The sequence below is a fragment of the Haliotis asinina genome, chromosome 15 (genome assembly GCF_037392515.1).
Source record: "Haliotis asinina isolate JCU_RB_2024 chromosome 15, JCU_Hal_asi_v2, whole genome shotgun sequence".
In the NCBI taxonomy this organism is placed as follows: Eukaryota; Metazoa; Mollusca; class Gastropoda; order Lepetellida; family Haliotidae; genus Haliotis; species Haliotis asinina.
In genome coordinates, this window is record NC_090294.1 from 15,927,383 (window position 1) to 15,951,259 (window position 23,877).

General features: G+C 40.5%; 1 protein-coding gene across 2 annotated transcripts; it reads right to left on the minus strand.

Annotated features, from left to right (window-relative positions):
• Nucleotides 1–5,625: 5,625 nt before the first annotated feature.
• Nucleotides 5,626–22,289, minus strand: LOC137265792 (neuropeptide Y receptor type 5-like). Of its 2 annotated transcripts, none has more exons than XM_067801250.1 (2): nucleotides 22,234–22,289; nucleotides 5,626–7,230 (listed from the first exon to the last, which is right to left on the minus strand). In XM_067801250.1, exon 2 carries the CDS (start codon nucleotides 7,214–7,216, stop codon nucleotides 6,017–6,019), a length of 1,200 nt encoding a protein of 399 aa, XP_067657351.1. In that variant the 5' UTR covers nucleotides 7,217–7,230; nucleotides 22,234–22,289; the 3' UTR covers nucleotides 5,626–6,016. The 2 variants fall into 2 exon arrangements, with proteins under 2 accessions (XP_067657351.1, XP_067657350.1); XM_067801249.1 differs by lacking the exon at nucleotides 22,234–22,289 and adding an exon at nucleotides 18,301–18,417.
• Between the last annotated feature and the right edge of the window lie 1,588 nt (nucleotides 22,290–23,877).

A 23,877-nucleotide genomic window follows, 5' to 3' on the forward strand; every position in this document is an offset into this window, starting at 1 on the left:
GATCAATGGGAATTGCATCTCTTCCGACCATATGCAAATATTTAATGTTTAAGTTTTACTGAACAGAAAGCTGTAAGTAAACATGCATCAGTCTGCAAACACATACATGCTTGATTTTCTTGAAAAGTCGCCCCGAATTTCAATAAGGATATCACAACGTGACTATCACAGCTGTTACCATGTATCTATCCGTACTAACATCGACCATCTGTCAGTACTAACACCAAATATCTGTCAGTAACCAAGTATCTGTCAGTACTAACACCGAGTATCTGTCAGTACTAACACAAAGTATCTGTAAGTACTAACGCTATGTATCTATTGACACCAAATATCTGTCAGCACTGATACCATGGCATCAAAATAGCACGTATCTGTACTGACGCCAAGTATCTGTGAGTACAGAGCCCACGTATCTGTGAGTACTGACACCAAGTACAAATGGGTACTGACACATGTCTTCATGACACCATGTGTCTATCAGTACCCACACCAAGAGTCTGTGTGCTGAAACCATGTTTTCATGACACCATGCGTCTATCAGTACTGAGACCAAGTATCTGTCAGTACTAAAACCAAGTATCTGTCAGTACTAAAACCAAGTGTCTGTCAGTACTGACACCATGTCAACATAACACCATGTATCTGTCAGTACTACCACAGGTATCTGTGAGTACTGACACCAAGTGTCTGTGGGTACTGACAGCGTTTCTTCGTAACACCATTGATCTGTCAGTACTAAGACCAAGTATTTGTGAGTAATGACAGGATGTCTTCATGACACTTTGTACCTATCAGTCCTCACGTCAAGTATCTGTGAGTACTGACACCATATCTTTATGGCATATTTATCTGACACGCAGTTACAAAACTGAGAAAATGCCCAACCAAACTCGCTATCTCGCATTTTTCTCGACTCATTGCTAACACAAAAACCTGAATCTCCTGATGAAGGATGACATTGATTTTCTATAAATTATTTGTTTTTATTTTAAACCTAATTTTTGGAGGGGCCTCCAGAGACCAATCCGAAGCTAAACAGAAAAGATCTCAGCAATGTTAACGACCGTTTAAAATGAATATGTTATTTGTTTCTTCATATGTGAGATGACTTGTCAGATGTTCCATATGTAACCATGGCTTTTGGGCTTTGAACGTTTCCGAACAGGTGTTAAAAAAACGCATGTTAAAAGATCATAACGTAAAGACGGTTAGGATCAAATGTGGAACTCGAGGCAAGAAAAGGCATGTTTCTTTCAATATATTACCTTTCGAAGATATGTTATGGCAAGTGTTAAAAATATTACAAAAAACACATAACAGTTAAGGGGTTAAGTTATAACCAGATATTCCTAAACTAACAGATTTTCCGTTGTAAGAATAACATGATGTCAATAACCACCAGCTTGACAGCATTAAATTACGTGATTGACAAATTGTGCAAACATTCGTGAATTTGGATCTGTATCCACGACATCCTCAGTGACGAGAACAACGGCAGTATCAGTTTCAGACATCATTTGTCAATGTAGCGTTTGTAATTGTCTCATCCTTACAACGTGACATTGCATCGAGATAGCGAAAAGATCATACAGTCTCCTGTATCGCCGATAAATTGTGAGTCATATGTCTGGACAGTTTGTACAACTTGTAACTAATCTGTGTTTTCATTCGAGACACTGCTCATGTGCAGAGAGTAGTTCTACGAACACCAAGCAGTTAAGTTAAGATATAACACTTGAAACTGGTGTATATTTTCAGCACTGTCGGTCATGATGAACTGATTACAGATGCCTCGGTTTATGTGTTTAAAGAAGAAAATATTGCACGAATATCTCAATGTTTGTTTTAATTTTCTGGTAGAAAACACTGATATAACCTCTACAGGTGAATGTAGTTTCGGCCTTATTCTACTCTATTGTCCATGGTGTCATTCGTGTCCAGTCATCCTTTAGGTACGGAAATTAACGAGGTGTGTTGAATGTTTTCGACTGGTCATGTTGACATTCACATATAGTATCTCGTACAAACGGACGTGCTACTAATTAGACACGTTGGCTATTCCGAAGAACAAGAAATAACTCTAATGGCCTGAAATAGATTTGTAAAGAAATATATTGAATACATGACGACCTTATTGAGGACTATGTCTGACATGCCGAAAACGAATTTAAGAAACAAGTATGCTTTACTTGATTGTATAAGGTTGCAGTTATGAATGGTTTCTAACAAGACAGTTTCTTTTCGCATTAATTACGTGACGTGGACTTTCAATACAGAATTATATAGAAAATATTTTATGCTAAAAAGAACTATTGAAAATGAAGTTAGGTGATGAGGATGCATGTACATTTTGCAGAACTGCCTCAGAAGAGATATGACATGTCTTCCTTGGTTGTCAGTTTGTTTTTTGGCTTAAGGTTGAAGAATTCCTTAATGATAACCTCCAAACCAATATGACACGATCTAAATTAATTATCATGTTTAGACTGCCCTCAAATAAACAAGTAGTACATCACATTTTACTCCTTACCGAAAGATTAATCCATACTTCAAGCCTTAATCAGTAGGATTTCTCAAGTCACTTGAGGACATATGCTATATCGAAATGTTTACTGCAATGAAAAATGATAAGTTTAGTTGTTTTACTAGGAAATGGCCGCGCACTTAAATGTGGTACTCATTTTAAGTTAGCACACATGCGGTTTGACCTACTCAAAATAATGTGTCCACGACAGTTATTATGTAATATGTTCACATCGCTCATACTATTCTATGTATGTACATCGTCATATGTGAATACAACTTTGTAGTAACTTGAAAGTGAAAATGTCAATAAATAAATAAATAAATAAATAAATAAATAAATAAATAAATAAATAAATAAATAAATAAATAAATAAATAAATAAATAAATAAAAAATAGATTGACGTTACCAGAAGAATGTGATATTTCGGTAAGACGAACATCAAAAGTTCCTTCATGAATAGAGACCTTTCCCTTGATAGATAATTATTAGCATTTAATAACATAATAGCTTGTACTATACTAGCAAAGTCACCGGAGGAGACTGCACATCCTACCTACAAAATACTTGCACTGACCGAAATGAGGAGAACCGAGATAACTCGGATCGCTGCTTCTTTCTCCCGTTATACGATATTACAAAGTACCATTAAGTTCTGGCTTTCACATTTCTCTCATTATTTTTTCATACTGAACTGACTCTTCATTACATCACTGAGGCACTTAAGAGCTAAAGCTTCACTATTTCTTAAAGTCCAACTGGCAATCCAGTACCTCCGTCACACAATTTTAACCGATTCCTTTTCTATTCTTTAATCCTTTCGAAGTTACGGAGAACCTTCATCATCCCACGCTGTGTGCAGCTAGGCACAGAGATGGTAACCAAACTAGCAGATACTGATAGTCTAGTCTAAGAGACAAAATGTCAGTCATGTTGATGACATCTGTTGGCATCTGGTTGCAGCGATGTAAATTATGTACGTGGTCATTCTCGGTCAACAACTACGGGGACTGTCAGATGTCTAACCACTTTAGTTCATGTGTCTCATTAGTCTGATGATAGCTTACCTTGTTCGGCCGAACGTTCTGGTGCAGTGGCTGTTAGAAGCCCATTCTTCGACACTCAAAGGCACGTCCTTCTGTTGCTGGTGATATTCTCGGCATTTTGACGTGTAGCTGTAACAGGTCTGATTCATACTGTGTGCGCATAGCAACAAAAACATCATACTCCACTCACAGCCCTGTGAAGGATACATGTGATATTTTGACAATGTGTACTAAATGGCTGTGTCTTTATGTGATAATTAAAATGCTTTGTGGCTTTTTGTGATTGAATCCAAAATACCTTGTGTGTAGTTTCTTTTGCACGTCAGTATGATTGCCAAGCTGCCAAAGTTTAGGTGGTCAGATTCGACCCTTTTGAAGTGTCCTTCAAGAACGAAGGTTTGGGTTATTGCTAATAATACTTATCACTGGATTGTCTGGTCGAGACTAAATTTGCTTCTTCGTTTATTGCTTCGTTATGAGTGAGTGAGTGAGTGAGTGAGTGAGTTTAGTTACGTCACACTCCGCAATATTTCAGCTATATGGCGGCGATATTTAAAGAATCGAATCTGGACTAGACAATCCAGTGATCAACAGCTGGTACATCGATCTACAAATTTAGGATACGATGACATGTGTCAGCCAAGTCGGTGAGCCTGTCCACCCGATCCCCTTAGTCGCCTCTTCATGCAAGGGTTATTGAAGATCAATTCTAAACCGGATCTTCACGGGTTATAGTTGGATGCCACTGTGTTAGGTTAGTTATCTTCTTCTTATCTCTGTACAGTGAATTTTCATCAACTCTGGAACATCCTGATGGTATAAGCAACTCAACCAAATGACACGGTTCCAAAAACACCTCTATCCAGTATGGTTTCCTGTCTCAACGACTACTAATGGCAGGCACGACAATGATTGCTTTTTAACGTCGCACTCACTCAGTAATATTCCAGCTATATGATAATGGTCTGAAAACAACCAGTTCCGTCTAATTAGTGTCATAGTCTCGTTCTACGGGGATACGATGACATACATATATCAACCCAGTCAGCGAGCTTGGACAGCCGTTCCTATTTGTGTTGTCACTTACGACAAGCAATTAGAGTGCTCCAATAAAATATACATTCCATTCAGTTTGAATAGATATGTTAGGATTTCAAACCAGTGTTTTCTGGTTTCAGTAAACTCTGACGTCGTTAAATAAATAACACTTTTATCAAATGACGTCATCAAATCATGGTGTTTAGGGTAGTGGCGTGTTTAAAGTGTTCGCTTGTCACGCCTAAGACTAAGGTTCAGTTCCCCTCAAAAGTATACTTATGAAGCCTTTCTAATGTCCCCGGGCTAGACGGACATTTCATGTCCACGATGTCATTAGTGAGCACTCATCCTTTACGGAAATTAACGAGATGTGTTGAATGTCTCCGACTACTTATTTTCACATTCATATTGAGTACCTCGTAGACACTCACGTGCTGCTAATGAGACACAAAGCGCATGTAGCCCATTTCTGATGGCCCCGGGCTTGATATTGCCAACACGTGACTTTAAGTGGAGTAAATTCGTATCACTACCAGTATCTTACCATTGGCTGATTTTGCCGCAGGCTATGTTTAATAATAACAATCACTCTACTGTCTAAAATCATAGGGACGGCTGGGTTATCCAGGTGGCTAAAGCGTTCGTCATTGGTGTACTTTTAAAATGTTCTGGTGTTCCTTGCCTTGATATTGCTTGAATGCTGTTAAAGATTGAAGGAAAAGACACAAAGGCGGCTAAATATGTAATCCAGAGTGAGTGTGTATAGGTTTACGCCGCTTCAGCAATAGTCCATCAATACTGTGGCAAGGACACCAGGAACGGGCTTCATAAATTGTACCCATGGGGAATCAAACCCTGATTGTCAGCGTGACGAGTGGACGCTTTAACAATTTGGCTACCCCACCTCCACCTTCACACCCAGAACAAACTCAAGTATACTGAGTTGACCTTCACATGCTTTATAATGACATCGACGTCATACCTTATTCACGTCAAATATATCAACTCTGGTGTTAAGAAAGCAGAACCTATAATTATGTTCATAAATATATCAAGACAATATGTCGATCTGATGTCGCTAGTCAATTCACATAGCTTGGAACCCCAATCTGACATTTGCAAAATACATACATAAAAAATATTACTTTATATCTTTTCATATTCCAGTTGTCTTTGTCAAATACTCTGCAATAATTATGTTTGTATCGGTGTCTATTGACTCATTGTTGGTGAAACATTTGGAATCCGGCAATGGGAATGTAATTGTCCAACAGGCTTGGCGACACTTAAACTGAACACAGTTCTAGTCTTGTGCACTTTTCCATTAGCCATTGATAAATGTCGAGTTCATATTGCACGAGTCGGGCAACGAGTTAAGTTCGTATTTATTATTCGATGAGTTCGTTATTTCTCTACTCTTGTGACCCAATTCAGTGGACTCAAAGAATGTTTTATTTTGTATTTTGTTGCCTTGGAAACCTGCCACAATGAAAACATGATTGGTAGGGACCACGATCCCAGGTAGCCAATCAGAAGCAATGACAGATACAACAAGTAATTTCCGGGCTCTTCATTTCCGGCAAGAGCCTCGATCTGATAATGAATATAAAATGGCAGCCACAGTAAAGCAAACACAACCGTGATATATCCGAGGAACTTTTGCATTTTCGTGTCGTCCTTCAGCAATGTTTTCTTGCTGGTTACAGGTGGTTCAGCTTGAGGCAGCGGTTCGAGTGCTTGTTTGCAACAATCATCTTGCTGTTTTTCTAACATCAAGGCATTCGAAGCCTTGAGATCCTCGCAATCCAACATAGCAGAATTCGGGTATTTGAGATTGTCCTCTTCATCGTCCTCCTTTTCACTGACCCGGATGTTCATTTCCATAGAAAAAGAATTAGTTTCCGGAGGAAATTCACGTTCACGTGACTTTATCCTCACATGGACTAAAACAGCTAGCACCATTATTGCAATGAACAGAGCCACATAAAACACAAAGAAAATACTTAAAACATATTCTTTGTTTTTCTCTTCAGCACCTGGACGAAGCACACATATTCCGACTCCTTTGAAAGCAGACCCCAGCACCGGATGTAGGTCTATGTATCTTTTAAAAGCTGCGTGTGGTGTTAGGATTGCTATCGCCAACAGCCATGACGTCACGTTGCATGTCCACGCAGGAATGGGGCTTTTAGCGTTGTGAACTATTTTTAAATAGCGGAACACGAACAGTGCAAGAAGGCCAAAGACAGTCACGTGAATGGTACAGGGAAGTAGCACCGGCCATACAAAGCACAGCAGACTACCGAGCCTCCAGTCCTTAACAAAGACTGTAGTTAATATTAAAGGTAGAACAATCATACAGCGCACGACTTCCACTACGGCGAGATTCGCCACCAACTGAAACACAGGTTGTTGATACAGACGACGGCGCACGACGATGACAACCAGTGTGATGTTGCTGACGATGCCGACAACACCGACGAGGATGAAGAAAGAGGCAAAAGGACGCAGGAGATCCCGTGTAGACGCTCTTAGAACTTCGGTAGAGTTGTTGTTCCGGGACAACCATGTCCGCACCAGGTGTGAGTTAGGATCTGTTGCCATGGTTACTGATGTTCCTGAAATGATATCGATAAAATTTAGTTACAAAACGGACACTGGTATTAATTCACTTATACACTCTCTTTTAATGGGTTGATTTATGACTGCAAGTGCGTCACGTCACAAAGGGGAAAAACAATAAAATGGAAGATTTCCTTAACTTGTAGATCGATTGTGTGAGCTATAATGTAATATTATCCATTTCTGGACATGCACAGTGAGATAGTCGCGCACTGCTTCCGAGCACAACAGTACAGAGCCATTAATCCGTGGCAACGACGACATAACTATTGATCTACGTGGTATTTTACAAATTAGGAATTATGCAAAACGTCATAAATCTCCGCTCGCTTCTTCAGACAGTCGATCACAAGCCATTACACCGTTCCTATGAACACGTATCGAGAATCAATGAAGTGGATGCACACCATGAATATATTACTTTTTATGATCATACAATACCAAGTTGAATATTAAATATTTCCTGGAAGATGATAGATAACCAGGAGAGAGGAAATGATGCCATAGCGAACATAGATAAAGGCTTTGCTAAATGTTGTATGGCTGCACTGTGTGGACTGAGTGAACGAGCCGAGATGCTAAGAGAGCGTGAGTTTAGTTACACACCGCTTTAGCAATATTCCAGCAATATCAGGACTAGTGACACCAGAAATGGGGAATCGAACCCGGGTCTTCGGCGTGAGAAGCGAACGCTCTAACCACTAGGCTAACCGAATCACTTGTATTGACCATGTAGTACATGCTACTTTTAATTCTAACTGTCCTATACACATATATCTTGTTGCATTAGAGCGGATGTGGTGTGGTGGTGGTGGTGGTGGTGGTGGTGTGTGTGTGTGTGTGTGTGTGTGTGTGTGTGGTGTATATATGTGTGTGTTGGGGTGGGGGTGTTATAGCTTGATGAGAAAGGAGGGTGCACTCAATTGAGAAAAGGTGTATGCGTATGTTTGTGGGAAGGGAGGGGAATGCAGACTTCATTGTGCACCAACAAATCTAGAGGTACTATTGTATGGCAGTGCAGTACTCGCTGACACTACATTCATATTATTTTTCCAAAAAAGATTAAAAAGTACATATTGAACTCCAGGTTCAGTAATTGAATATAGTGTTTAGGATGTAAATAATCCCTGTATTCAGTGTATCACTTTAATTTAAATTTCGTATTCTCCTTTTGTATATATCTTTCTATCACCATACATATATATCTAGACATTTGCAAGTGAGCCCCCTAAATAGGAGAGGATTTCAGTAAGTTGGAATAAATTGTACCCAATCAGTTCTTTTAAATAAATACATCTTCTCACACTGTCAGGTTATAAAATGTGATAAAATATATGATATAAAACAATACTTCAGAATATGATGATAGATATTGAACTGTTACCCTGGCTACAGCATAATGGTAAAGGTACAACAAGAACTTTTGCCGAAACTGGCAGTCAGTTCTTTTAAATAACTACGCATATAATGCACCAAGGAATATGTGTATAGGAAACTGGCAGTCAGCATCATCAGTTTCTGTACCAGGTGTTGAAGCAATAACGCATTACATTAGGTATAACCTTACAGTATTTGACACGAATCATGTCACACTGCGGCATGTGTAATCCTCAAAACACAGTCTGGCGGTGGGGTAGCCTTGTGGTTATGCCGAAGACCCAGGTTCGATTCCCCACACATGGGTACAATGTGTGAAGCCCATTTCTGGTGTTCCCCGTCGTGATATTGCTGGAATATTGATGAAAGCGGCGTAAGATCATACTCACTCACTCAAAACACAGTCGCCAAGAAACATGCAGAAAAAGCCTTAAATTAATCAAAGGAAAACATACATTCACCAATTTATAGATTCCAGTAAACCCGGACGTCAACACAATGACATCCTGTACAGCATGAGACACGTTTGAACGTCTCTGATATCTCAAGGCAAATACATGGTAGTTCCATATGATATCCTGACATCAAGGAGCGCCAAAACCAATCGTGAGATCACAGCGAAGAACACACACATCCTGAATTTCAAGACATTGTAAACGCCACCAATCAAGTAAGACACACACAATGGAAGCTCCCCAAACCACAGGAGGCACGCGCATGCCATTTAGAAATCACGCGAGACAGAAACGTTCCATTACATTACAAGTCTTTCTCTTCGCTAATCAGTGTCAGATACCCTCTGGCTGTTCTGGCTACTCAGAGTCCATGAGTCGCATCGAGGCCGGATATTTCTCTCGCTGCAATTACACCAGCCAAAAGCGGTTTACATTTGAAGGGAAACAAGGTAATTGTAACGACAATTTGCCTGGAAACAAAGATAACATTAAAGGCGTTTTTCCAGATGATTTCTTCTGTTCCGATACTGATTTTGGTCTGATCTGTGGACACTGTTGTGTCTTCTTTGTTCAATATGAAGTTTTAAAGACCCCGGCTACTGGGAAGGACTAAGATGTGCCGTGGGAAGTCCTTGTTTTGACGTGGTCTGTAATTCGAGATCTTTAAACGATTTCCATTTGATGGTAATAACGGTGATTATTTGGAAGATTGAACGCAGGGTTTATCAAAAAGTCGTCTTTGAGAAGAACTTCACTAGGGGGACTAGCGATTGAAGGAATTATTGAGCGATTACAGATGACAAAAGAGAGGAAGAAGAAGAAGAGAAATAGGAAAGGAGGAAAAAGGAGAGAAGGGAAAGAAGGAAGAGAAAAGACGAAATGTGGAATGAGATAAAGAAGTTCAGGAGGAAGAAAATGGAGTCAGTGGAGTGAGCTGAAGGAGGACAAAAGAGGGGATGATAAAGGGAGGAAAGAGAAAGAGACGATAAGGGTCAGAAGACAAAGCAGATGTGGTGGAGAAAAAGAGGAAAGAAGGCGTACAGATGGATGAGATGAGAGGAGAAAACGTAGGTGAAGTTGAGGAGTAGCTATGAGCAAAGATGAGGAGGACAAGTTGAAAGGGACACTGGCGAGGAAAGAAAATACTACCTCATATAACTGACGAAGAGTCAGGATTTGGGTGAAGGACAAAGAAAAGCAAGAGAGAGGATGGACGAGAAGACAAAAGAAAGAGAGAGAAAACGTTAAACATTCATGCAAAAACCTCCAGCGTGTTTTATATACAACGCTGGATCGCTGGAATACAACTGGACTTACACAGGAAGCACAGTCAAGGCACGTGTTCTCGTATCGTTGTGTAGCCTAGTTCTTAAAGCGTTCGCTCGTCACGCCTAAGTCTGGGTTCGATTACCCGCATGGGTCCAATGTGTGACGCCCATTTGTGGTGCCCTTCGTAGTGATAAAACTGGAATATCGCTATAAGCGGCGTAAAACTAAACGCAGTCAAGCCGTACCAGATTGATGGACCAGAAAATCCTGTTACACGATAGCACATTTACTGATTTTTCTAAACTGAAAAAGTAATTTTCCATTTTGCATCTGTGTAGAGTGACACAGACACTTTCCTGTAAGTAAAGAAGAACTTTCTTGGAATATCATTGTTACTTTCTTTTATTCGACATGACGTGATCTATTTAAATGTCTCGGGATATTGATTTTATTTAATCGCCTGTAACTTTTTCTGGATAGTGATCGAATCAACGGTTTTCATTAACGTGAACTCATGCATAATTCTACATCATGACCACACTCTCAATGCAGTGAGTTTGGATGACGTACTTCAAAAGCTAAGATATAGCCTCGCTTTTCGAATCTACCCAGCCTGCTAATGCCAGGATTCATACTGTTGTGATTTATAGAGAAAATGTTCTACTGTTACTTCGTATTATCTCGTCCACATATTCAGTGTGAACTAACATCATGGTATTGAGATGCATTATGTCGAACCTAAATCTGTCAGGAACTTTATTCGGAATCGCCATTTCCTGTTGTATCGAGCCAAGGACACTTCGAAGTATTTAGAAGGTACCCAGCTTCGACACAGTAGTGTTTAGTTGTGATTCCTTCTCTCAACACCAAGTAATCGTCCATTTGGCGTGTCACTGATTAAAACCCGGATCGGGAGTGACGAGCTGCTCAGTGCAAGTGAAACTTGGAATCATAAACTGGACACTGAAAGCCCCGCGCAAGTGTTATTTTCCGTCGTATGCATTACTGCATATTCTTTATCTATAAGTCTGTTGTTGAATGACAATTGTTGGTCAACAATTCATCTCTTAATTAGACAATTGTCAGTGCTACACCACAACGTGAGATATAGTACAATTCACACTGGTGTTTCCCCTGGAAGCTGTATGTTACTGCAGTCTTTTCATTGTTAGTGGAGTTAAGCGGATGCCCTGCAGTCAAATGTGTCGAAATTGACCTTTATTTGGGATAATATTGCATCTGAACTACGCCAGGTGCATGGAGAGGGAAGGCTTACTGCTGTTCTGAGTAGCTCACAGTCATGATGGTCCGTTTCATCTTGAATACCTGGGTTCGATTTCCTACATGGGTACAATGTGTAAAGCCCATTTCTGGTGTCGCCTGTCGTGATATTGCTGGAATATTGCTTAAAGCGGCGTAAAACTGATCTCACTCACCTTGTTTTTATCAAAATAGACTTGAACTAGGATATCCCAATGTGAATGTTTGTTTGTATGTCGCTTACCTCCACGGTCAGTAATGTTCCATCTCTATGACGGCGGTCTGTATGATATAGAGTCTGGACAATCTAGTGATTGAAATCATTCGCAGTGATCTCTGCAACTGGTAATCGATGGCATGCATCAACCAAGTCAACGAGCTTGAGCACCCAAAATGGAGTTAGTCGCCTCTTACGACAAGAATCGGGTCCTGAAGACAGACTCTACCCTCACTTCTTATATTCGTTCTATGTTGGTTTGGGGGGCTGGTAACAGCCAGTTGCATCATTTTACAACAGTAAATGCTTTGTGATTTGACAAAAATAGTGATCGATATACCCTCTTTGGTATGACTTGTATACGTCATCAAGACTGAACTTCTAAGTACCACAGCTTGTTCAGCTTGACCTGAGCTACTTTACATATGCATGACCTGGAGGTCAAAAGGTACAAACGGCGGGTCGAGTTAGTTTCAGTAATTACGGGAGCAGAGAATGTTAAACGGCGGAATGTTGAATGTCTCGGCTGTTCGGACACGGTGACAATCAACTGAAAAAGGCGCATCCCTTCACAATAATATACCTAACTAGTTGTGACAAGGTCACGCCATGCATTAGTATTCACTTGATCAGATGAAGCTGAACACGCTGTACATTTCTGAGCTATAAATATAAAATTAACATTCATAATAAGTATCAATGTACCCGTGATGCCAATGGTTAGAAACTGGACATTGAGGAGTAATAATTCTCATAAATATCTGACATCACTCTCTGTTTAGGTTTAGTTCAGTTTCCACTTTCTAAAACTAGAAAGCTTAAAGCACTCACGTTTAAGCCTGTATCCCCGACCCGGAACCCCCAATCATTTTGAAAACTCTGATCCTGCTTCCTACAGATACGCCATATTCTGACCCATACAAGAAGATTCCTCTTCGCCAATAAAAAAGGTTCATTTATCCCTCATAGCTCTCCTCATCCACAGAACCAGCGTTTATTTGCATGCCAGAGACCAGATTACCCAACCCCTCGTCCTCTGCAACGACCTCCCCTCTGCCCTCCGCAGGTGATGATGTGACGAGTGGTGATTATATTGCCATCAGTATCAGCATCTGCCAGGCCTAAATGGCAGCCCATCACGACGAAACCATTCGATCATTCTCCCCCCTTATACCAGCAATCTATTTCCAGGGACACTCCAAAGTATTCCATTCCCTAAGTAGTTAATGACCCCTGGTTTTACCCGGCCTATTAGCATCCAGCAGGGTAGTTACCACACAGTAATAGGCGGACCAAGCGCGCTGTTTCCCAGTGCTTAATTTTCGCCCTCGATAAAATGGTGGTAAAGTAAGGGCTCCACTCATCTCTCAATCAATACATCTGTGACGACAAAAACCATCGTTCTGAACTAATGGTGGAAGGTTGCGACCGGCCTTGACACGGTGGTCCAGAGAGACGGATAACCTTTGAGTCATTTACCTGGATGACTGTAGGCTTGAAGACGCCTCAACACGATTAGACGCCAGACAATTGACAATACGACACATCTTTGAAGTAATTAAAACACGTCGTGTCTTTATATATTGAATTTAACAGTGTCTCATTACGCAGTCTCAATGTCATTTAACATGAAGTGTCGTAGAACATAGCTGCTCTTCAGCAGTTTTCTGACGACAGAACGTCCAGTAAGTCCGGTGCCCTGCTGTCTGCAAGCCATGTCCTATTTTCTATAGTCGTGCCAGCTAACGGAGTCTTTGGGATAATGTCATCACGTATTTGCATGTACATTGGAAGGTATTAAAGTATGAATAATTTCAAAGATAATTTCAGATTTCAGGAAATGTTAGTGAACAAGTGAGTTTAGTTCTAGCAATATTCCAGCAATATTCTAGCAATATCACGAGGAACACTAGAAATAAGATTCACACATTGTACCCAAGAGGGGAATCGAACCCGAGTCTTCTGCTTGACGGGCTAGCGAACGCTGTAACCACCAGGCTACCCATCGCCTCTTCTGGAAACAGTATAATTATGCTAAAGCTTGTACTGGAGCCGAGGAACGATTAAACACAGAGCGTCAGTTAAGAAGACAGCACTGTTCACTGTCACTGTTCACTGTCTTCAGAAATCAATTCTGTCTGGAGTGAAGGAGACAATATAGTTGTAAGAAATATATGAATTTCACACTGGAAATACCAGATGTTATTGTACACCTTTAAAAGTCTATTAAGAATTTGTATATCTATCCAGAAGAGACTGACTGGCCTGATTGAACTGATTGACATTCTAGTCTATTTCTGTATCCTTATCAAGCCTTTTCATTGTATACCTCTTATGGTTGTCGCCTCTTCAGTTGCAAAACTTTTTAAAAATCTACATCTTCCGTCGCTTAATGTCATGCACATGAAGCTGTTATCGATACTGTTTTATATTCCCTACTGAATGTGACCGATTGCTTGACAACAGCATCGTAATAATGGCCAGTATTGTATTACATGTAAATCTGGCAATGCTTACTAACATTAAGAAGTTTGAATATACAAGCACATATTTTCCTTATATAGTTGTCATTGATTTCCTAAGCGTATACAGAAAACATAGTTTTCCTATCAGTTGTTGCATTGTACATTACAGATGAATCCAACACAAACAACAAACAAGTTCTACGTAAATATTTACTAGTGATACCATAGTGACAAATAAAGTTAATATCGTATCTTTGAAGTAAACAGATGCTCCGAAAACTGGGACTTAGTTAGACTTTAGTGGGGAGAGAAGTATCGTCTTTGAACGCCGCTAGAGACTCGGGGAGAGCGGTGGGGGGTTGCAGTAATAATGGTGTTCATAGCTTTTCTTACCCTACTATTTAACATAAACATGGATGCAGTGTAAGAACCATGCCAGCCTAGAATATAAGACATACCTATAAAGAATCACCGACAGATGTTCAAACTGCCGCTTCTTATAGTCTGCGTAGTGTAATGGGTCAGCTCGCCAGCAAAGCAATGCCATACAGCGACGGCATTAGTATACAGTGACTACTGTTTTCTAAGTAATACGCTTTGTTAAACAGGACGTATTATGCTCTCACATAATTACTATGTTACTTCTGTTACTGTGTTATGTAACTGCTACGTTTCACGTAATTGCAGTGTTGTAGAAAAACTACCGTGATCTGTATTTGTTTGTTTTGCTGAAAAGAAACTTATGTTCTCACATAAACACTCTGAAGTAATTGCTAAAAGTACTTGCCGAGCTTGTAACAGTTGTGACAAATACCTCACAGTTATTAATTTATTTACAATTATTTGAAGCACTTTTCCTACTGTAATTGATATCATCTCGTGTAATTTCTATAAGATACACCCGTGAAGATCCGGGTAGAAATTGATCTTCAGTAACCTATGCCTGTCGTACGAAACGACTCACGAGATCGGGTGGTCAGACTCGCTGACTTGTATGACACGCCAGTTGCTTAGATCATGCTCGTGCTATTACTCACTGGATTGTCTGGTCCCGACGTGATTATTTACAGACATCCGCCATATAGCTGTTGGCTGTGGCGTAAAACTAAACTCACTCTCTAAATTATAGCAAGTTTGCGCTCAAGCAATTCCTATGTCGAATAACAACGCCTTTTGCTGCCAACTACTATTGTCGCTTACCTACTTTGTTCATACCTTGTCTACTTTTTAAAGCGTTCGCTCGTCACGCCGAATACCCGGGTTCGAATCCCAACATGGGTGCAATGTGTGAAACCCATTTCTAATGTCCCGCGCCGTGATATTGATGGAATATTACTAAAAGCGCCCGAAAATAAACTCACTCACAAGTCCTATGTTATACAGTAATTGTAATTCATTTAAGTACTCTCTTTGTCCTGGTATCTGTTATGCAATACAGTAACAGCCAAATGATATCTGGTACATGTACTCTGAATGCAGTAATTGCCATGTCCCACAGATACTGCATTGTTTCTCCAGCAGCTGCTACGCTCTCTTCAATTAAAGGTCAATTTGCAAGACAAATTACACTATTTGGAAGTGCTTGTTAATGATTTCCAAATAAGAAAACACAATTAATTTCTCATCATTCATGAAATCCGATATCACCAGAGAATTCGCTAATCTTTTGTGTTTACTTGATAATTTCAACCCAAAAAAGTCTGCATCAATTTTTATGGACTGTTTACTTCGACCGGAAATGTAAACCTGTAAATATTTGAAATGTAAACCTGTAAATATTTGAAATGTAAACCTTTAAATATTTGAAATATGAAACCTCACACTTGTATGTTTCCTGTGAAAAGTTATGGCCAACAACTCCAGACTAGCAATCCTATTGAAAACCTAGAAAGCCTTTGTCGTGATTATCGCATCACGTCCAAATTACATTGGCATGGCAACTTCCAGACACCATCACCATGACAATCTTTCTGTTCGGAGTTCGACATAATAAACTGATTTTCTTTTGAAAGCCTTCATGTCGTGTAGCTACATATGCTCGTCAATTAGTGTAATACGTCCTGTATATATACCGACCACTTTCACACAGGACAATATATTTGCAATGTGAGCCCGGCTTAACTGACAGTCACTGTGAGGAACAGAGACAAGTATGCCCACTGTCCGACCCTTCCAATCTCCCATCAAAGTCAGCATTATTGAAACAAACGAGAAGGATAAAGTGAAAGCAGTGAGTCTCCTTCTCTGATGTTCGTCTATTGATCTTTTCATCAGGATATTAAAACGAGAAGAAAACTCGTCAAGCCAGCGTCCGTTGTAGGCATACCCTCGTCTTAAAGAGACATCTAACCTCATTGTAGGCATACCCTCGTCTTAACTATTAACCTCACCGTAAGCATATTCTGGTTGCGTAGAGACAGCTAACCTCATCATAAGATTACCCTAGTCTCGTAGGCATACCCTCGTCTAACAGAGACTGCTAACCTCTTCGTAGGCATACCCTCGTCTAACAGAGACTGCTAACCTCTTCGTAGGCATACCCTCGTCTAACAGAGACTGCTAACCTCTTCGTAGGCATAATTCCATCTTACACAGACTGTTAACCCCCTCCTCGTAGGCATACCCTCGTCTTAAAGAGACACCTAACCTCAGTGTAGACATGCCGTCTTAAAGAGACACCTAACCTCATTGTAGGTTTACTATCGTCTCGTAGGAATACCCTCGTCTTCCAGATACTGCTAACCTCATCGTAGGCTTACCCTCGTCTCCTAGGCATAGCCTCGCCTTACTGGGACTGATAACTTCACCGTAGGCATACCCTCGTCTTACAGACACTGCTAACCTCATCGTAGGCTTACCCTCGTCTCCTAGGCATAGCCTCGCCTTACTGAGACTGATAACTTCACCGTAGGCATACCCTCGTCTTACAGACACTGCTGACTTCATCGTAGACTTACTCTCGTATAAAGAAAGCAGCCAACCTCATTGTAGGTTTCCCTCGGCTCGAAGGCATACTCTTGTCTTAAAGAGACTGTTAACACCATCGTAGGCATGCCCTCGTCTCCTAGCCATACCTTCGTCTTTTGGAGACTGTTAACCTCACCTTAGGCATACCCGCGCCTTGCGAATACCGATAATCCCATTTGTACTGACAACTACATTGCCGTGTTATTTCACCAACTTGCATATAACGTTTCCCAGCCAGCTTCTAGCGTACAACGTCAGCGACGTTTTTTTCCTTCCGCCTGCATGATAAAGTAGACGGGTTTTGTTTTCGTAATGGAATTCCTTCGCTCTAAGCTATTTCATTACTCAACGTTTTCGGTATACGATGCTTCTTCAATTTTGGAATTCAATCTATCAACGCTACTTGAGAAAATGAACTTTTGCTGATGGAATCACCGGTCCTATAAAGCGTCATTTAGAAGCTGTTCACGAACCCAAAGCAATAGGTTACATAAACTCTTTTTTGTCTGGTCTTAAACGTTTGTTTAAGTGAGCCTTTCTCTGTGGAGTAGCAGTCAACCTGAGATTCATCCTCTTTATGGTGAAGACTGTATTTACTGCCTTATGCAGAGTGATACTATGAACGTGACTGAACTATGTAGAATTGTTGAAGAAAATACGTCACAATCCTGATTTCTTGGTTCCATTTGAAGGATAGTAATCAAGACTAGATAGAACTTTGAGATATAACTTAATCAAAATTTACTTGAATGTGAAGAAGTTTGAACATAAACCTAAGATTCCTTGGAAATTCCGACGCGAGTTAATGACATACTGAACGCGCGCTGAATGTAAAACCGTCACACACGATCCGTCACCGTTAATTCAACGTCTCGATTTCCCGTCGTAATAGCACGCAGTCAAGTTCCAAGCACTAGTCGTGATTAAATACACTGGACGAGCACGTTTCTCTTCTCATGTAAAGTATGCATGGCTTGCCTACATTAATTACTTCTCTAGCCCAACATCAAACGAGAGCATCACTCAGCAGTGTACAATACGAACACAGATACCTACCTGCAGCGACATTCTCCCTACAGTGTTAAGAACCGTAAACGATGTAGTTCCCTCCTCTGGCGTCGTTTAGGACAGTGTCCCCTCTCCCCTGCTCCTGCCAACTGACTATAACTAACTCCCGCGTCCCCCCAAACCACGACGCGGATGTCAGCTGCAGCAATTACTACAGCCGCATCTGAGGGATCCCCGCTGCAATAGCGCCAGCGTATGGTGTAGATGCTCCGCCTTGAGGACTAGCTACAGCAGAAGGGCGAGACACAGGCTATACCTGTATGTAGGCAAACGATCTGAGCGCTGGGGATGAGATCTGAGCGCGTAGCTGGCGTTCACGAACTGTCGGAGTTGAGACCGATTTGTCTCTGACGTGATGATGATGGCGTGGACAAACAAGTTCAGATTGGGGAAGCAGTCGAATGGGTCTCTTATGTCCACTTGGGATATTTTATTCATGGGCCAAGATGTGGGTGTCTGTGGGGACGCCGCGGCGACTGTAGTGGAAACTGATGACGGTGTTACTCTTGTTATTATAGTGTTGTATTCATCTCGAGTGGTAGCACACACGCATTCTGGTATTTTGTTAAGGTACCTTAAACATACTGATATTGTTACAGTAAATTATACAACCCTGGTATTGCGTTAAATCAATGACATTGCGTTAAATTTCTCACACAATCACACAATCTTGTGTTAAAATGTGTTCAAATAACAGTAGCAGATGTAAATGTGGTTGCTATGAAACTAAAAGGCTATTTTAATGGTAATGTGAGCTCACTGGCAACATTTGAAAATACAGATATTTAACTGAATTCCAGACAACTCTAGAGACCAGACCACCTGTTATATAAGTATGGAATTAATAGGTTAAAACGTTCTTTGTTGGAAGGAAATGTGATTATTTCGTTCACAAAGATTTCATTCACGCTAACCACACGAACAACATGTATATGTACAAATCAGTGCAATACTAGTTTGAGAGATGGACATTGTGGATCTAGTCTGTTCTGTTTGTCCATCAGGCAAACCAGATCCTCATGCCGTCCATGTTTTATTCTGCTTCAGTCAAAGTTGTAAACATGCTTGTGTCAACATTCTACAGATCCGAAATTGATTCGCTTGTAATCCCCGGGGTGTGGTATCCTCCAACAAACAGTTGTATGTCCGGTACGGGAATTCTCCAGTATTGGGCAACGGATAAATCAATAGATCGATAAGTCTTATTTATAAATGTGTCTCATTAACCCCGAGTTAACACTGATGGAACCAGGATAGCTTTGCTAATCAGAATATTGGTGGAAACAGGCAGGTTTGAGCGCCCACAGCAGATGAACTGATGACAGAGGAGGCTAGTTAGGACGCCTCGATTGCCTACAAATATGACAGTCAAGCAGGTTAAGCCTTCAGTGTCTCGGATAAGGTCACAGGCGAGTTGGAGTGCCCGCAGCAGATGTAAAGATGACAAAGATAGACAGCGTGGGACGCGAAAGAGACATATAGTTGAAAGTATGGAACAGGAATTAGGCAATTTGTGCACTCGACGTGTCTGATATGCCACAGAAGACAGTCGTTTTCAGACGCCTACAGCAGATATCAGAAAAGGAAATCCTCTGTTGAGAGTGGTCGTGAGACGTATGAAAAAGGGTTATTACAACGTGGTGTAACACAGACATATCTACTGACTAACATTGATAAATAAATAAATAAATAAATAAATAAATAAATAAATAAATAAATAAATAAATAAATAAATAAATAAATAAATAAATAAATAAATAAATAAATAAAAACATTGTTGTCACTGTCTTCTCAGAACTATTAAAGGTGCACAGTTGGTGTTCGAAACCATACTTTGTGAGATATGTGAAAAGAAGAATCATTATGACGAAGGTTACTTTATTTGGCCATAATACGTGTACTTTAATCTCCCCTAAACGAAACTCGGCCTCATTCATTGATTTATTGATTATGAAAAAGTTTGCTCACTCATCCACAGCGGTACTGAAAATGCATTGTCATAAAGACTGGTTCCTGGGCGGTTTTGTGCTTTGTCAGCTTTAGATCAGAGAAAGTCTATTTCCACAACGTAATTCAATGGATGTATGTTTAAATGTAATATCGCTTTGTGTCTCGATTTTTCTAACATACACGCTTTTTACTTTTACACTGGGCAGGTGATAAAAGCCATACATGACATTTGTTTTCCGATACCACATAGAACACGGATAATGATATTAAGAGGAATATAGACATTAAACATGTACCTTTCATCTATACATACAGAAACAAGTTTATCAATTTAGCTATTACCCTCGCCGAGAAGCGTCATGATACACTTACTAGCAAACCATGCTGACATGTCCATGTTGCCATCGAATACTCGTTATCATCTGAAACCATTAAATGGGTCTCACCGATAGAATGATACGTACGTGTCATCAAAAAACACATTTACTTGAATTAGTTTCAAATGTCCGAAACATCGGATATTCCTCCTCGAACGGTATCATTACCCCTGATACGCATTAGATAGGATCGTTTGAAATACTGAGTCAGCGATAAACATTAGCATTAATTCAGAACAGGTTTTTCCACTTACAGCAGAATTGATAAATCTGGGTCATAAAACGATGGGAGATGGTAGTATGTGTGAAAAGATGCTGTTAGTGGATGGTTATTTGGACTGGTTTTATCTCTAACATGCAAATAAGCCTTTATGCGAGCACACATGCGGTTTGTTGGTTTGACGTTCATGGTCGCAGTATTCTAGCTATGTGGAGGGCTCATATTATCACGAGTGAGTGAGTGTAGTTTTATTCCTCACTCACCAATATTCCAGCTGTATGGCGTCGGTCTGTAAATAACTGAGTCTAGACCAGGCAATCTAGTGATCAGCCGCATGAACATCGGTCTTCGCAACTGGGATGAGATGACATGTGTCATCCAAGTCAGAGAGCCTGACCATCTGGTCCCGTTTGTCGTCTCTTACAAGAAGCATGGGTTACCGAAGACCATTTCTACGCCGGATCTTCACGTGTGCGCACATCAAGTGAGTTAGTGAGTGGTTATACCCTGGTTTTAACAATATAGTTACATTACGCTTGTATTCACTATTCACTCATAAACGGAGTCGGACCGTCTCTGCGACGTGGCATTCGAATGCTTAAAAACCTGACCACGAGTCTTTACGAGGAGCTTCTTTTACATGTGTCTTCGAATATATCCGATAGTGTTCTTCTCTTTTCTCTTAATATCCATTTCATCTCATGTAGAGTGAGTGAGTTAGTTACACGACAGTTTGAGGATAATTCCTCAATATCACCGTTGGCTACTTAAGAAATGGGCTTCACATCGTATCCATGTAGGGAATCGAACCCGGATCTTCGGCGTCATAAGCGAACGCTTCAACCACTGGGCTACCCAATCCCTTTAGTTATGATAACTACTTTCAAGATGACGAGAAATACAGTGTGACAGAGCCAGTGATGATAATGACAATTAAACCAGCCCATGGCTATATACACATTGAACAGAATCAGCATTAGGACCAGCTTAAGGTACAAGCAAAGTAAGTCCTCGCTCAATAATGCAGTTCCTTATAACCTCTTAATAAAGTATTAGAGTTCATGAACGCGTAAAAGCGCGATAATGCCAAGGAAATGAAATTGAATTACACACTCAAGCGCTGTCACAAAAACCCTAGCTTGCATCTTTTGGGAGAGGCATGTCGGAGTTATAGGCCAATTCAATTGAAGTCGTCAGTAAAACGCACCAGTCTGATGGACTTGTTTCAGATTTGTGAACTGTCAGTCATCAGAGTAAAGCACGGAAGTGTTCACCAGCATGTAATAGGCGTCTATCGGTCAGCGTCATTACCGGGGCCACGAAAGGATACACAGATCGATAGCTGAAGCAGGGAGTGATGGAAAAACTACTTACCTCTGAGTCGGGGCCTGGCAGGATGCTGCAGGACTGTCACACACAGCGTTAACGCACCCCCATCCTCACGTCACTGGGGACAACCTGCCTCTGATTTGGCCTATACAGCTGCCAGTCACGACATTAACCCCTTCACCCATAACTCAATTAGACATCAACTTTTGAAGCTTCTTCGATCACGTTAAACCATTAATACTGATAGCGATAGGATTAGGGTACATATCAACCGAGAATGTGTAAAATGTAAATCTTTGAAGCATTTTGTCACAGTCTGTGTATTCCAATTTCAAAGGCCATTGGATTTGTGAGGGTTGGAGGAGTGTGGTGAATAAATGCTAAACATGCAACGAGGGCAGTTTCAGTAAAGGGTAAACAGTTTATATGTAGGTGTGGGAACTGGTTCCCTGTAGACTCGCGAGAAGCTAGTGCACACAGCACACAGTCAGTTGACCTGATGTCAGTTTGTTTACGAACCCGGGCTACTCTTGATAATGTAGGTGCACTCTGTTACATATGTTATATTTGGGATTACACTTACTCAGTAAGGTACACTCTCAGGGCAGGCTCCTAACATCCAGAACATACGCCACAGTGGGGGCTGAGTGGGTTAGATCGCTAGCTTTGTGGTCTGGAGATTAGGTGTCTGATCATGAGGGCATACGTTGGAATCCAGTATCAACTCAACCTAATATATGCTTGGTACATAAACCAATAAAAGACAATGCTCTACCCTCGTCACTGTTCCCATAATAATTCCCATGTACACACTGCTATTAGTAATACTTTACATTCTACACATTTCTAAACCAATACCTAAACAATTTTGTATGAAAAGGATCTGTACATTTCTAAGTTACTCGAACAATATTTTATATTTTCACAATAACATGTATTTGATCTGTTAATCCTGCTAGCTGTAACCATTGACTTCCCCATGTATTATGTACGTCATAAGCATTGTGACGTCACGGGCAGAGATAACAGTTAGCCTTACTGTTCAGTTATACCTGATGATGCGGCTAGAACAAGCCCCGAAACGTTGTGGTCCAGAGTAAAACAAGCACATGTAACCCAGAAAAACCTCTATGTTCTGCATATAGCAACTTTTAAAATGTCAATCAAGCATCTAACCTAACAACGGTTCCAAAATCTGTACTTTACAGAAAAAAAGTGTTATCCTAAATATGTTACAGCTGACGACAGTTTAACTGGCATTGTTTCTTTATGTAGGTTGTATTTGAAATGAAAGTGCACAAAAACATACTAAATACTAATAGTCTCAACTCACGTTGCAGCTCTTAAACTGCACCACAACAACTGATGTGTATGCACCCAACGCCCAGACGTGGCCACAAAATACTGTAACGAAAACGTCAAGGCTAGTTCACTCACAGTGACGTTGAAAAAGTGCGTTAGCTGCAAAGTCTGAACTTTGTATTTTGTGTTGCTTCACGTTGTACTTGAACATTTGTTTTTGCTTAGCGCTTACTGTTAAAGCCACTTTAAGTAGCATTTTAATTCCATATCGAGGTGTCATTTTCAAAATGATATGGATAGGTCGAAATCTGACCAAGCTCGCAGACTGCAGACTTTGCCGTTTTGTTTTAAACTCTCATTATTAGGTTGAGCCCTTGGTTTACGTTT